General features: G+C 42.1%; 4 protein-coding genes across 5 annotated transcripts in view; 1 reads left to right on the top strand and 3 right to left on the bottom strand.

Annotated features, from left to right (window-relative positions):
* LOC106747463 (cytochrome P450 306a1) overlaps positions 1-15306 on the bottom strand; it is a 204458-nt gene that overhangs the window by 35712 nt on the left and 153440 nt on the right. The window lies entirely within an intron of this gene.
* LOC106747466 (high choriolytic enzyme 1) lies at positions 4384-6932 on the top strand. Its single transcript, XM_014625020.1, has 4 exons — positions 4384-5854; positions 5987-6289; positions 6478-6611; positions 6681-6932. Exons 1-4 carry the CDS (start codon positions 5434-5436, stop codon positions 6837-6839), a joined length of 1017 nt encoding a protein of 338 aa, XP_014480506.1. The 5' UTR covers positions 4384-5433; the 3' UTR covers positions 6840-6932.
* On the bottom strand, positions 7023-10890 carry LOC106747462 (serine/threonine-protein kinase fused). Its single transcript, XM_014625007.1, has 9 exons — positions 10556-10890; positions 10337-10450; positions 10117-10262; positions 9859-10038; positions 9630-9774; positions 9355-9548; positions 8102-9264; positions 7835-8019; positions 7023-7220 (listed from the first exon to the last, which is right to left on the bottom strand). Exons 1-9 carry the CDS (start codon positions 10742-10744, stop codon positions 7167-7169), a joined length of 2370 nt encoding a protein of 789 aa, XP_014480493.1. The 5' UTR covers positions 10745-10890; the 3' UTR covers positions 7023-7166.
* Positions 11267-13243, bottom strand: LOC106747465 (U11/U12 small nuclear ribonucleoprotein 48 kDa protein-like). Its single transcript, XM_014625018.1, has 5 exons — positions 13014-13243; positions 12751-12919; positions 12609-12671; positions 12129-12273; positions 11267-12029 (listed from the first exon to the last, which is right to left on the bottom strand). Exons 1-5 carry the CDS (start codon positions 13149-13151, stop codon positions 11372-11374), a joined length of 1173 nt encoding a protein of 390 aa, XP_014480504.1. The 5' UTR covers positions 13152-13243; the 3' UTR covers positions 11267-11371.

Below are 15306 nucleotides of genomic sequence, written 5' to 3'. Positions count from 1 at the left end.
TTTGTTCGTATTCACGTACGCGCGATATCGAATCACGAAGAATGCTGGTATCGAGTGCGCTCGCAAATCGTCACAATGGCGCAACGAGACGTTGGTCTCTCTCTCTCTCTCTCTGCCGACAACTGTTGAAATTTTACATAAAAATGTAAAGGACATTTGTTAAGTTATTTATAATTTGAGGTTGACGTTTCGCCAGATTCTTCATTTTATTTCGCTGGAGAAACATACAGTATAAAGGGATATTTCAGTGTCGCTATACGTTCGTAATTTATATTTCAACTGTAAAAAAAAAAAACTGGAAGTGTTACTCTCTCAGTGGAAAGCACCCGTAGACGTTTTCGATTCGATAAATTTGCCTCGCTGCAAGTAGCGCGTCGTTTGGTGGAAGCGTGTCGAGTAGGCAGGTATGTCGACAAGGCGAGTGTGATCGACAAGGCACCTCGTTCGGAGCCATCGGTCGATTTTATTTGGCGATCCCGAAAGGAAGAAAGGAAATCGCGTTGCAGAAGTAACGCGCGCGCCGAGGATCGTAAAGCAGGATAAAGAGGTTAACTGTTGCGCCGCTAAAAATATCTCCATCGCGCCTTCGCACCTCGCGCGCTGCATCTCACGAGGAAACATATGGAAGTGTCCCGCGCCGGTCTTGACGAGTTTTCGATACACCGTGGAGCGGCTAAAAATAAGAGACACGTATCTTTTATAACACGCGTTTTCTCGCATGTTTAGAAATCGAGACGGGGGGTAATCCTTCGATAGAATTGAATACGCGCGTTTAATTACATTTAATTATTTTTTTTGCATCTTTTGTATAGTATATTATGTATTATAGTATATTTAATATAGTATATCTTTAGTATTTATAAGAGAACTATTACGGACTTACTGTTTTTATTTAAAATATTGAAAAGTCCAGTTAATTGTCTTGATATTTTAGACTGAATTAAACTTAACATTCCTGGCAGACTACTTAGAAATTTTCCATCGTCTCATATTGGACAACATCGCGCATTGTATGGTTGGTGGAATACACTAAATCGTCTCTCCTTATTTGCTAATAATTTAAACAATGATATCGATCTTTATCATATGTCATTGCCATCTTTTAAAAATGCTATCATTAATTAACTAAATCTGAGATCCTCGTGATGTATTTTTCTATTTTCTTTTATATGTCATGTACTTTGCTTTCGCTTTTGTAATTAAAACGGTGAAGGATTTACTCTTCTTCTCTTTTTTTTTTTTCTATACTATGCTACTCTGTTTCTGTTACTTTTATACATATCTTTTTATTTCTTTCATGTAGCTCTTTATTTATAAGCATTACGTATAGCATTGCATTAAAGGGAAAAATTTCCCGTAAATAAAGTTTAATAATAATATCCAGAGCCCCATCAAGATCGGCGGGTGACACTTCTACACGTTTCCTTGTCAGGTCTTTCACACTTGTAAGCTCCTTTCGAAATCGACTCTCGGCGACAGTGAAGCAGGGGCAATGACAATTGAAGGATAACAAGCGCGTTAATCTCGTTTTTTTTCAGTCGGATTTGAAAGTATCGAACACGCTGCAATGTATCTACACGCTGCAAAAAATATTTTAGTACTTTCCAGCCGAGGATTTTAATTTTATTTACTACGCTGAGATATGCATCTTAACATTTTCTCTTGTTTCATTCGTCAACTTACATTTGCCTATTTCTTCTCCTCCTTTTTATCATACTATCATACTTATCTACTATTTTTATCGGTCTTTCGCGCGGGACCCAAAATATCTTGAAAACCTGCGCGAAAGGATCGCCTTTACACGCCCGGCAAAGATGAAACTCGTGTTTACGTTGTTAAGCCGGCATAATTCGAGCAGGTCGAGACTTTCGCGAAGAGAAAAAAAGAAAAACAGAAGAAAAAGACGAACTAAATGAACGTTGTGCAAGTGAAACTTCACGGGAAGACTTCCCCACGATGTGAAGACCGGTTACGTACATGATGCTGAGCGATTTCAATGAGCGGACGACAACACGGCAAAAGAAGTCGAATACAAAAATACCTTTATGGGGATACGCGGCGCGGCGCGGAACAATCCCCGTATTCGGGCGTGTCACTGCGCTGCAATTTGCACTGATCGATTATCCACGATTGATCACAGAGCCCGACCGCGTGTCTTTCTCAGCAGGAACGGCTGATTCGGGCAGGCTCGTCGCCAGCATCCCCCCGAGGTCGCGCTTAGTGTCGCATTCGCTTCTGCGAGCGGTAGAAACAGCGAGGTAAGAGCATTCCGAATGCTCTCGCAGAGGGAAAGAGACCGTGGATCGTTGACCCGCCACGTGGAGTAGCACGTGCATTCGCGAGAGATTTCACGCGAGGGAACGATCGTTAATAACTATCGCCTGGTTCTGCTCGTGCGCCGGGAGCAAGGAACTGCTAATGCGACCGGCGGTCGTTAGAAATCTCTCACGTTCCTTGCGCCACGGCACTCGCCTGGCCTAATCGCTCGTTAGACAAGTCACGTGCCGCAACGCCACGCTGAATTCGCCCCGCACAATGACTCCGGTTAGCCGGTCGGCGATAGTCCGGCCCGATGACGTTCCACGCGGTATCCCGGGGGCGATACGTTCGTTTGCACCTGCGCCGCGAACGTCTCGATCTTTGCTCTTTCGGCTTTCGTGAGAGATTATACTGGTTCGCTCGTTTCTCTCTCTCTCTCTCTCTCTCTCTTTCTTTCTCTCTTGACATTCGAAGAACGAACTGCCCCGCAACTGGTCCGCAGTCTCGCGTGTTTTACGAAGATAAAAAATTGGAAAGGATCCTTCTCTCTGCATCTTAATAACCGTTAGACCGTCGACCGGCGACGGGTCCTGAAATTTTATCACCAGCGAAAATTGGCGACTCGATCCGCGCGTACGAACCAGTCGGAGGATGTGACTTGGTATCCACGGGAGGTGTCTTGCAAAATAATTCCTCAGCGGAACGTGCTCGGTACACACAGGTAGAAAGGAGAGAGAGGAAGAGAGACGCGAGAAACGAACGCGCGGTAAGACCGCGACAAGAGCGAGCGGGGCGTGGAAAGAAATAGAAAAGGAGAAAGAAAACCAAAAACCAAGAAACACGGAGTTTTCGTCATTAGACGCTCATAAAATATCCCCCCGTAGCGAACGTGAAAGAGTCATTCTTGTTCGCTTGCGGTTCCAAGAAGTCCGGTTAGAATTTAGGCTACGAGGAGCTCCTACCCGAATCTGGAACGCCTCGGTCGTTGGCCTTGTCTTCGATTCCCTGCCTTCGAGATTTTCGGGTGCGACTCTGCTGTATGCGTGATTGTACGTCTGCATGTTAAAGCGAAGCTTTTATCTAACGAACCGTCTAGACCGGTTCGAGCCGGTCGACCCTCGCAAATCGCGTGACGCTGTGCGAGAACAATTTCGCCCCGTGACGGGCCCAAGGGACACGCGGAAGGAAAAGAAACCTGAACTACGGACATACATTTGGAGCCACCTGTGTGAGAGATACCATTGTGAATGTTCTACTATTTTTATAAGAAGTCTCCAGCAATCCCAGTACCATTGTTTATCGTTAGATCAGAAACTAAATAAAATCGACGTGCGTTCCACGTGACTTGCCGGCGGGTAATAAAGACCCACCTCTCGGATTACTCTACATAACAAGGTTTCTAAGATGGACGATAAGACGCAGGAGACGACGTGCACACATTGTACTTCACCTACATAGATACCAAAGGTGTATTCCGAGTATTGTGCAATTAGTAAATATGAAACAGAAATATACACAATGCGCCTGTAATGTATAATCGGCGTATAATTCAATAATGGACTTCCTTTTATCCGATCCTACGGAGATTTATACGCGCGACTGCTTATCCCAGTTTAATAGAAAAACGTCATTGATTTTACGGAATTTATTTATTTTATCGCTCGTCGGCGATTAACGCGCGGTGAGCGCGTGAGCTCGCTACCGTTAATTTCGCGCGATTATAATTGCACGCCTTTTTTTCTCGCCTCGAACGTGCCCGGGCCGGGTGAAGATCGAGGCGGAGGAGATGGGCCCCGGACGTGCGGCGGAGACGGAGAGGTCCGGAGGGAAAGGCACGAAACGATTCGAAGATAATATACCGATGTACTGAATTACGCGGCCGGCTACCGAATCATTTTGACCCACATCCGTGGATCGCCGTCGCCTCGAGGCGTCGGGATGCCGGAGATCCGATCAGGCGCCTTCTTCTTGGCGCTCCTTTGTCGGGTTCACCCGTGCGCTGCTGCTCATTTTCGGAACGGCGATAAATAATCGCGTCGCGATAGGGAGGAGAAAAATTATCGGGAATTCTTTTCTCTGTTTTATTCGCTTTTATCTGCAATTAATTAACAGAGAGCTCTCCATCCCCCGCATCTCTATTGGGCCCTTCTTCCAATCTGAGGTTTCTCGTATTTATGTGTTGGCGTGAGTGATGAGGAGGAGATAATAGGCACAACGTCCGAAAATTTATACACTGAAAGAAGGATTTGATATGATCAAAATTTGATCAATATAAGCCGACCAAATGTTTGGTTACTGCAATCAAATAATTTCGTCTCCTATACTGTATTGCATCATTTCGTGTACTATATGTACAGTATTGTATATATAGTATAGAATACTGTGTATATACAATATACGAAACTAAAGTACTGTATATATAATATAGAGAAATTTTTGTACTTGCCATCGAATCCTCCTTTTAGCGTAAGACGAGAAATCTCGAAGAGTGACTCTACACATGTACCTAATAAAAATGTAAATTAATAGATTTGTCCATATAATATAACGCTGAAAAAATACATCTCTACAGGAAGAAGCGTCTGCAATTTTCCACGAATCTCTGATAGCGATCTCTGATAGCGAAGCGAGAGACTTAATTCGTATTTTTCTCGTGCACGCACGTACTTCCCGCTATGTAAATACATCTTGTAATCACGCGCGCGATAATAATTCTATCGCGGCTTGCCCATTTTCTGGCACTATTGGGTCGCGACAGTCTCGGCGGGGAGATAAGCCGAGCGATTCGTATTCAGGCTGTGTTCGCGATTGTAGTTGTGGTATTCTCGGCCTAAATAGTTTTCGAAAACGACACCGTTGTTAAGATATGACGGTGATAATTGATGTCGCTAATTAATTCATGGATCCTGCGGGCGATATTAATTTACCGTTACGGAGGTCGTCGTTGAAAGAAAACCGATGCACAGGATGTTACACGCTTCGAAAGGCCGAGTATGCTCGGTATCTATCTCACGAATTTACTCACGAGATAATAAACATCGTATTTGCATATCTGGTGGCCAAAAGTCCGGCTAGTGAATGTACTAACGCGGATAAGGGTTACACGTATATATAAAGAAAGGAACGGGACACCTAGCCAGACTAAGCGGTGCTCTAGTTCAGGACAAAGAAACAATGGCCGCGACGCGGATAATTTTATTGCTCATAGCGATCGACGTCAGTTCGGGCTCGCCGGTTCAGAGCCATCGTGAATCCCACGGTCGCTCCGTGCCGCCTAATCCGCGCTTCGATGGGGTCTTCGAAGATGGCCACAATCATCGGGAAATCGGTAATCGATTTTTCAACCATACTTTGCTCGCCGAAAGTTTCGCAAGAGAACGAATCTTATTCGCCGGGAATGTTGTCATCTTTGTAGCTAATCGCGTAAACTCCTGGAATTCGAAGGAAGCGGAGAACGTTTGGGAACTCAGCGGTTTGCACGAGGGTGACATTATGATCCATCCGGACAGTCAGTCGTGGAAAAACGGCATCCTAGATGCTACTGCGCGATGGCCCGGTGGTATCGTGCCCTATTTCATAAAGGAGGACGATTTCGGTAATCCTTTAATCTTCTTTTACGCGCCATCACACGCTGCGACATCGTTGAGATCGGCCGTTAGCGATCCGTTGAGTCAGACTTGTTTTTTCCCCTCCGAACGTTCAGTTTGATCACATTACTGATACGCAGACAAGGATCAAGTCAAACTGATCGAGGAAGCCATGGGGGAGTACCACGAGAAAACCTGTTTGCGTTTTCGCCCTTACAAGGATACCGACGAGGATTACGTGAAGATACAGGCGAAAAATTCGGGATGCTGGTCCCTGGTGGGTCGTCACAGCCGTGGACAGGTGTTGAATCTGCAGAATCCGGGATGCGTTCATCACGGCGTGGTCGTGCACGAGATCATGCACGCCTTAGGCTTTTACCATCAACAGAGCGCCGCGGACCGAGACGAGTGGGTCACCATACACTGGGAGAACATTAAACTCGGTATGCGAATCACGCGGCGAATAACTCCGATATTGTCGTTCTTCGTTATATTCAGTCGGGATCTTCCGTTCAAAGTTGTCGGCAATCAGAGCGACATACCATATTTTGCATAATTCGCAATTACATGTCTCACCAGATATTTCCGAACCTCGCAACACACGATCGAGTTTCATATTAAACTTTTCCAGGTAAGGAACATAACTTCAACAAGTATGATAACCGCACCGTCACTGACTATGGCATCGGTTACGATTACAAGAGCGTCATGCACTACAGTTCCCATGCGTTCTCCAGGAATGGAGAACCTACTATTACGCCGAAGGTAACGACCGGTACCGCGCGATATTTCTATCGATTTCAGTTTGCTCTAAATGTTTACGCGATTTCGTAGAAGGAGAAGGTAAAACTTGGCCAGCGAGACGGCCTCAGCGAGAAGGACGTAGCCAAGGTGCAGGCGATGTATAAAGAACAATGTGGCGATCGTGAGCCGGAAGTGATCGGCAGCAGCGAATCTTCCGAAGAAATTTCCTTGGGATGGCTGTTCGATTGAATTCACCACGGGAATGACCAAATTATACGTGAAATTTTTTTAATACGTATGCGATCCAGTATTAAAATATCGTTGATATTGTACAAGCGTAATCGATCACCGCGCGTTTACGACCATATAAATGCATTTGTTTATTATTTAGAGCGCGATTTATAAAAATATCACAGTATTTCGAAGTTTGTCAGTCTGTCTAAAAATAAAGCGTTTAGTCCCATCATGCCAAGGCAGAATAAGGCTTATTTAAGCGACAATAGAGTCGAGTTTGGTCCCTAAAAAGTATTTTCCTCGTTTCATCCTGTGAGATAATATCAACTGGCAGGATTGTTCCTAATTGTAATAATACGTCAGTTGTTTCAATTCCATTACAGCGTCCTTGGCGGCCTGAAAAATATTGTTTATGAATAAAAATGTATCTGCGTAAGAGTGTTAAAGTTTATAAGACACCTGATATACGCATTTAAAATTTTCGATCTATTTTCAAGTTTCCGGATCCTGAGAACATTTTTAAAGAAAGAGCAACGCTCCATAATGTATTAATAACAATGATACTTTCTTCTGCCAATTAAAAAATTTCCTTTGCAAAGTGAAGTTCGGAAAGTCTAACAGTGCAATTATGGATGTTTGAATCGACGACATGATTGAAGTTTGGTAAGTGATTGCATTATGTGATTGCAATCCACGAACGTTCAAGATAAAATGGACACTTTCGATGTTTATAATAATTACGAAATTCGAGAAAAAAAAAAAATATCGGTTGACGAAAAGATCTGCACGTTGTCTAGTCCATTAGTGCAAGAGAGATTATTTCCTTTTTGATGGGCAAAAATGTTACGTTTGCTCTTCAAATCTTCATTATTTTATCGCTCTAAGCAAATCATATGCGAAATAAATCGAAGGCGTGTCCATTCATTAAATATGTAAGCGTATGATAGTTATAAGTGCACGTGTGATAAGCAATGAGAGTATTCATTGCTTCACATCAGTAATTTACTCACGCTTCGTACGGATTCATCCTCGTCCTCGATTAAACTCTCAATGTGATCTTTCAACGAGCTGTCCCACACCTGCTGCAATGCTCTGCAGCAAAATCTGCCTAACAGTCTGATCATCGTACATGTTCTCATTCTCAAGTTAGCTCGTGGATGACTGAGGAGCTTCCTGAACTGTTCCACCGAAACTCCTCGAACAAAAATGCGAGTTCTCACATGTGTAACTCGTATCAATTTCAGGAGATTGCACAAAGTGATTCTTCGCCCACTCACCTGGAGTTTTTGTACGCAGCACAACTGCTTCCACCAGCTCGGCATACTCAGGTTGAGACCGTAGTATGTTGTTCAGAATCGCAACGAGATCCGCAACGACTCTTGCTTTCCTCTTTTCCAAGGTCAGCAGTTGCTGCAGAAGTGGCATTCCATTCACGATGTAAATGGCGTCGCAAAACTGCATGAGAAATTGGTCCCTCTCGTGAACCAATCTACAAAGGACCAGCATCGAATATTCGAGCGCTTGGAGCTCATCCGCGGACAATGAAGATGCCGGTCTCGTTTCCGTGTTTGATTCATTCTCAGAACGCTCCGACATAAGCAGTTTTATCGCGTAAACGAGATTCGGCACTACTCTCACGTCCAAGTAAACCTGCTTGATCTTCTCGAGATTCTCCTTGTTGACCGACACGGTGAACGGCAACGACAATAAACAAGCCACGTATTCGACGACTCGAGAACTGGCTGCCGGATTTCTCAGGGGAGAAACGAACACGGAAACGCAGTTCTGTTGCAACATCGAGTCAACCTCGCCTTCCATGATCTCCTCCATCGAGTTTTGCAGAAACGCAATCCATTCTTCGTTCTCAATCGGTCTCTCCACCGCTTTCGGGTCCCAGTCAGGCAGTCTGACGTGCTTTTTGCTCGAATTCTTCTCACCGAACTCCTGTTCGTAGTCAATACTCAAACAGCTTTGCTTGCAATCGCCATCTCCCTGCACCTGATCCACCTGTGAGGATTTTTCTGCACGTTGGCCCACGTTAATTCCATCACCCTGGGCATTAGCATGATGCATTTCCATATCAGCTTGCCGTCCTGAATAATTGTCGGTCGTTTGCTTCTGAACAGGCTTGGAGTAAGCCTCCGTTGGGAAATTTTCCTGTACGTTCGCGCTATGCGGACAGTCATTCTGACATACAGCATGATCAGCAGCTAGAAGATCGCTTCTCAGAGATGCCCTCAGGCTGAGATTTCCTAACAGTACATCCACGCTGGCGCTGGAGTCAGTGCCACTTGGTTCACTACGACGTAAGGCTTGACAATGGTCGATCCCGTACTGACAGTAAGCTGGAGAAACTGAGTAACCTGGTTGCGACAGGCACGTTCGTTGACGATACTTCCCTTCTTGCTCCTGCATTTTTTGAACTGCTCTCTCCACAAATCTGTAAGGTCGTGGAAGAAATCCGGTTCAAGAATGACGTTTCGTCTACGTGTAATTCTAGACGAACAATTCATATTATTGGTGGTCATACTTGGATTGATTTGCAGAACGCATTGCCAGACTTTGCAACTGTTGCTGCTTCGCTCTCGCCTGACTTGCGGATAACGGAGTTGTAAACGGAGTAGATACGGCACCACCCACTATCAGAATCCGATCTTTGACGAATGGGTGGTCGAGAAGGGCGGGCCAGGTTAATCGCTGAGTGGGATCTTTCTGAAGTAATCCCTGCGAAGTGATCCGGTTGGAATTCATAATGAATCATATCTACACGAATACTCGATCAAATCTACTTTTAAATATACCTACTTGTAAGAAGCTCTTGCAATTTGATGAGATGTAATCGGGCCACTTTATCGCTTCGAATCTGATTAATTTGACTAAATGTAGTATCGAAGTCGTCTGGAACGGGGGAGAACCTACTACCAGTTCATAAATTATACAACCCAACGACCTAGAAGCAATAAAAACTTCCACGTAAGTTGAAGTGCGAACAAGATATACACAAGCTATATGAAGTAGGATCATGTCTTCTTACCATAAATCAGCATTGTGGTCATACGGACATTCCTCTATGAGTTCTGGTGCCATGTACAATGGTGTTCCCTTGATCGATGTAAGTACGTGAGTACCAGTGCTCATACTACGAGCAAATCCAAAATCACACAACTTGGCCACACCATTTGCTTCCAACAGAACATTTTGCGGCTTGAGATCCCTAGTAATATCATAACATTATTATTCATACGTATTACACGTCAGTTCTGTATGTATGTATTCGTGTATAGATACAAACCTGTGCAGTACACGGTTCGAATGTAAGTAGTAAAGAGCCGATACCAGGTCACCGGCTATTACTTGCGCTCTTTCTTCGGAGAGCCTGCCTTCTTTGTCCAGTATCTCATAGAGCTCCTTATCTGCATATTCTGTTATAACCACGATCTAAATCAGACATTCTACAAAACATCTAGACACATATGCTTCATTTGTAATCATAGCTACACAATTCGAGATACCTCATTGTCTGTCTCAAAGGAGTCTATCATCTGCACGATATTTGGATGATGCAAGTGACGTTGAATCTCACACTCCTGGCGCAGACTCTTCAGCTCTTTAAATGACCTGCCTCGCTGCAGGGGTAACGTATATTAATACATTAGTCACGAGCGAAATGGGAGAGTTATTTATAAACCTCATTTTTTTTCTCATTCGCACGGAGCACACACCACACATACCTTTCGTATCACTTTAAAGGCCACGATTTCACCGTCCGATCGCTTCTTAGCTTCATACACCTGCCCGAAGGATCCTTCCCCGATCTGCCTCAAGATTTCGTATTTTTTCATGTTGAAACTCTTAGCAAACAAATACGTTGAGACTGGGATTAAAAAGGTGCGCTTCTTGCACAGGCACAGTATGCGCATGCGACGGAACAAACTCGCTCAACGCGCATGAAAATAATACGCGCTGAATATAGGTATAAAATTAAACGGTCCAAAAATCAACGAAGGTGCGAAAGCAAGACTGATGCTATGCTTCTCACTTCATCTCATAGTACCAACATGGGTGAGATACCAGCAAAGGCTCTAGTCTTACGGATCTTGTGTGGCTCGAAAAATGCCGTCCACTAACGCCCTCTTACTATATATTTTGGCTAAAGTTCATGATAAATTAAACGGAAAAATATATTTGGAAAATAACACATAAGAACTCCGATTATATAAGAAATAGAAAATGCCATATATTTTTGTACTGAATAATTTTTATATAACTAGATATCCTTAGTTTTTATTTCACGTAATAATTCAAATCATAATAATAATATTTATATTGAAGTTAAAAGGGGAATGTGACTATATGAAATTTTTTATTTCTTTTTCTATTTCATACTATAGATTTGCTTTCGAATTATGATTATTAGCACAAATAGTTAATATAGGCACATGCATTAACTCTTTAAATAAATTCTAGAGCATTGATATTTTATTTGCACTTGATTTACGAGTCTGTGTGTGGAGAAAACATATGTATTGTATGCGATCCTTGTGTGATCAATATTTTTTATTCTTCTCATGTCGCTTATAATCACTGTGTTTCGTATAATGTCTCTCGGCTGATCTCTCACGATCTCGAGATTTATGTTTCTTTTTGCTGTCTTTGTCTTTGTGCCTATCTTTGCTCCGATGCTTATCCTTTTTATGTGATTTTCGATCTTTCCAATGGGATGACTCTTTATGTTCATGGTGTCTGTATTTCCTGTACGTTTCACTGTATTCATCTGCATATTTTTCGTGCCTGTCTCGATCCCTTGATCGATGATGATCTTTTCTCTCCGAACGCTCTCTTTTTGAATCATCTCTTCTGCTATAGCGGTGTCCGTTTCTCTCGCTCGAACTAGGATCACCATGATTTTGCGGTGAATCATGAAACACTTTATACAAGTAATCTGTTCTATCTTGTGTCGTTTCATAATTCGAGTCATCCATTTTAATATTCTGCATGTCCGTTGTATCTTGAGGATTAGTTTGTCCGGAAATATATTCTGTGTATATCTCCATTTGCTGATTTATCACTTCTCTGAGTATTTCGACGTGAGACTTTTTATTTGTATGAACACCTTTATGTTTAGCTCTACGCCTCTTTAAGTTACGTTCTTGTACCAACACTTCTAAGAATGTCATTTCCTTGTCTTCCTTCTCTTGTGGTTTCCTGGAAACAAAGACGAGATATGTTTGCACGTTGCATAAAACATAAATTATTGAATATATGTCTTTTTACTAAACATAAATATTAGTTAATCGAGCTTACAGATTGTTAATGTCCGTAATATCCTGTCCGATATCTGGTTTTGCAGTATTAGCGACGACATAGTCATAAAGTACTCTTCTTTCGTCTCTGGTGAAATCTGACAGAAGTCTATCAGACGTATGCGGTATTAACCGCTCACCCGTACCTATTATCAGTGTTAAGAATTTACATTTTTGGAAATTCTAACACACACAATATAATGATAATATATAATCAAGATATAACAACATTCTGAGGTTTTTTGTTGATTGCATTACTAAGTAGGAAAATGAGATAATATAGTAATAAATATAGTTTAAATTGCAAATGTTAGAATGTTTTATAATACTTTTTTTATCATGTAATTAAATATCGAGCAAAGGATATGCAAAAGGATATATTGATTCCGCACCAAGTATAACACTCATAACTCGCTGGAAAAAATCAAATCATTTAAGATGCATAAGAATGCACATAATAAATTTCTATACTTCTACTAACCGATTTGCATTGTTGGGTCCTGTTCTTTGGCCTCCTTTAGAATTTTATTTTGTAGTTGTTTGTCTATGTCAAACATTTTATGCAAGCATAAGTTTTGTTATGTTCTAAAAAGACTCAAGTATTTATCACAGCAGCTGCTTACCAAATTTTACAGAAAATGGTGAATCTACCGGCAACGTTTGCATAGACAATGGTAAATCTGTTTCCCTATAACCTGCAGTTTTCCATTGACAAGAGGTAAGATGGTCATTGAGAGATTTTTCCATTAACCGGTGTGAGGGGTTATATGGACATGTGATGTACTCCTTGTCCTATTAAAATAGTAATAATAAAATTATGATAAATGATGATTATAAATATAATGATATCAAATATTTTAGATATACCCCACACAATTATATTTACCACATTTGTCACACTCTCCACTGTCCAACCTAAGGAGCCAACGATATCAGCAATTTGTTTATTGACTACGTCGGTGAAACTTTTCAGCTCTCTCAGTTGTTCTTCACGAGAACCAGTCATATCTTCTAACGTATCCATTTCAAATCTAAATAATGATTTATTATATCACACAACCAAGTATGCTTAAAATCCGTTCAGCACGGTACAGCCTCGCACAGCCATCGACCATCTTCTCCATTTTAAGTGCAGTAAGTGCAACTTTATGCAGCTGTAAGGAACAAACCTAAAGGTTGATGCACACCCTTCGATGTGAATCTCGAGGCTGGCAGTTTTTATTCTTTGATGTACTTTGGAACACAGCCACGTCCAATGGGAAAATTTGTTTTGGGAAATTTTTAGAAGACACTTCTTTTATTGAATGTTAGATGCGTTTCGATATTCGATAGGAAAACGATTATTTTATTCGAATGTAGAAGCGTATATAATAATATTGTAACAGAAATTATTTTAAGATTGTGAATAAATCAAAAGCTCTATTGAAGAATTGATTTAATGTTAAATTACATATTTTTCTGAAACTACATTTCTATGGTTATCATCTATGTTTGTTTTGGTACGAAGTTTACCAACAGAAGGTTATTGTACAGAAAAATTTTTCGCTGTATACTTTATACGCTACATTCACAATAAGGACAGCAATCTTTATTCTCACCTTATCGATATTAATTTGCCAGGATTTAAAAGTCTATTTAGTCGAGTTTCCAAGCGCTTAGCAGGGATTCAAATCTCGCATCATTGAGACTTGATACGGCGCCGTTAGATGGCATCAGGCAGTCTGTTAGCCACACTATGCGTTTTCTGGGTTTGCTGTTATTCTAAAGTGTAGTTCCTCAGTCTCCGCTATGAGCCACTACCGTCTTTAAGTCTGTAAGTATTACAATTCAATAACAGCACGGTATTTTTATTTTTATTTTTAAGTAACATGATTTAACGACGAGTCAGAGGCATTTTTATTTTCAAACGTAACTACTTGACGGCTGATTCTTATTTTTCAATAATATTTTTCAACAACTGGCCGTCGTCCTTTTCATCTAACCGTTTGTCGTCTCATCGTCGAATAATTTAATGAAAGAAATCGCATTGCAATTTATCGATACGCCAATGAAAGGAAAGATCTTCTGTTTTGAATGATGTGAACGTCACTTGTGTACGATTCGTCGTTTAGACCGTGCAAGTTGACAGGCTCAAAAACATCTAAAAACTAGAAAATTCAAGCTCTGTAAAATATTTCTCGAACCATCTCATTGCCATTATTTGTCGCCGAAGTTACAGCTCGTTTAATTTTACTTATATTTTTTACGACTCAACATAAATAAAAAAAAAAAGGAGAAACGTCGAACGAACAGCGTGTAAACACCGCAATCCCGATGATTCACTGCTTCGCGTGACAACGGCATTTCAACGACCTTAGTTAAGCTCTAATTATGTAGCAAGAAACGTATCGACAAACGAACACTGTCACCTCGAATACGCACTGTCGGAGAAACCGGATCCGATTAACGCGGCCTCACGGTGATCAAGGAAGCGCTCGTTAAAGCAGTCAACGTGAACATGTAGACCTGTTTCGTTTCATTCTCCGACGAGTGTAGCTCAATAATTTACAATATAGTGTTTTTCGTCGACGAACGTCTGAATCTTACAAAGACACATTGAAATGCATCCAAATGTGTCCCTTAACCCGAGAAAGGGAAATATTACGATACTTCTCGCAAAGTATTTTCACAGCACGTGTTGTATACACATACATATGCATTCCTTTCTCTTTCCTCACGATCTGCGAGGGCCACGACGTTCGATCCTGCAGCGATCGCTTCGCGCCTTCTTTCAGGACAGAGGCGGTCAGTTAGTGATTTAAGCGCTTCAATTAGAGGCAGCCGGCGGAGTCATGACAATCCTCGCGACGATAAATCGGCCGCGAGTATTCCCGACTTCGGCCGGAAAGAAAAGAAGAATCACTAGCTGCCGTGAATCAAAACGACAGGTACAAAAGGCAAGACAAAGTGCCTTCTCGCCGCGAGAGAACCAAATTCGCGTGCGAATCGCACGGATGTTCCCGTCGGCGTCTCCGTCGAGAAAGGGGAACCGTAGGAGTACGAGGGCGAAGATCGGGGACGGAGGGGACCAGTGGACAGGGGCGAGAGAGATGGAGATAGAGAGGAGACGAAAGAGAGAGACAGAGGGAGAGAGAGATGTTAGATAGAACGAGAGAGCGAGATAAAGAGAGTCGCGGCGG

Source organism: Dinoponera quadriceps, unplaced genomic scaffold, assembly GCF_001313825.1.
Source record: "Dinoponera quadriceps isolate SergipeBrazil2010 unplaced genomic scaffold, ASM131382v1 scaffold1750, whole genome shotgun sequence".
In the NCBI taxonomy this organism is placed as follows: domain Eukaryota; kingdom Metazoa; phylum Arthropoda; class Insecta; order Hymenoptera; family Formicidae; genus Dinoponera; species Dinoponera quadriceps.
Note: the sequence above shows the minus strand (reverse complement) of the source record. Positions and strands in the feature narration are given on the sequence as shown.

What these genes read in the sequence shown, in the direction of transcription:
- LOC106747466 (XM_014625020.1), top strand. Translation starts at nt 5,434, where the DNA reads ATGGCCGCGACGCGGATAATTTTATTGCTCATAGCGATCGACGTCAGT. An exon ending in CTGGGAGAACATTAAACTCG is followed by an intron (nt 6,290 to 6,477) that starts GTATGCGAATCA and finishes AAACTTTTCCAG; the next exon opens with GTAAGGAACATAACTTCAAC. An exon ending in AACCTACTATTACGCCGAAG is followed by an intron (nt 6,612 to 6,680) that starts GTAACGACCGGT and finishes GCGATTTCGTAG; the next exon opens with AAGGAGAAGGTAAAACTTGG.
- LOC106747462 (XM_014625007.1), bottom strand. Translation starts at nt 10,744, where the DNA reads ATGCGCATACTGTGCCTGTGCAAGAAGCGCACCTTTTTAATCCCAGTC. An exon ending in CCTTTAAAGTGATACGAAAG is followed by an intron (nt 10,451 to 10,555) that starts GTATGTGTGGTG and finishes TTACCCCTGCAG; the next exon opens with CGAGGCAGGTCATTTAAAGA. An exon ending in CGTTCTGCAAATCAATCCAA is followed by an intron (nt 9,265 to 9,354) that starts GTATGACCACCA and finishes ACGACCTTACAG; the next exon opens with ATTTGTGGAGAGAGCAGTTC.
- LOC106747465 (XM_014625018.1), bottom strand. Translation starts at nt 13,151, where the DNA reads ATGGATACGTTAGAAGATATGACTGGTTCTCGTGAAGAACAACTGAGA. An exon ending in TGGAGAGTGTGACAAATGTG is followed by an intron (nt 12,920 to 13,013) that starts GTAAATATAATT and finishes CTATTTTAATAG; the next exon opens with GACAAGGAGTACATCACATG. An exon ending in ACCATTTTCTGTAAAATTTG is followed by an intron (nt 12,672 to 12,750) that starts GTAAGCAGCTGC and finishes TGTTTGACATAG; the next exon opens with ACAAACAACTACAAAATAAA.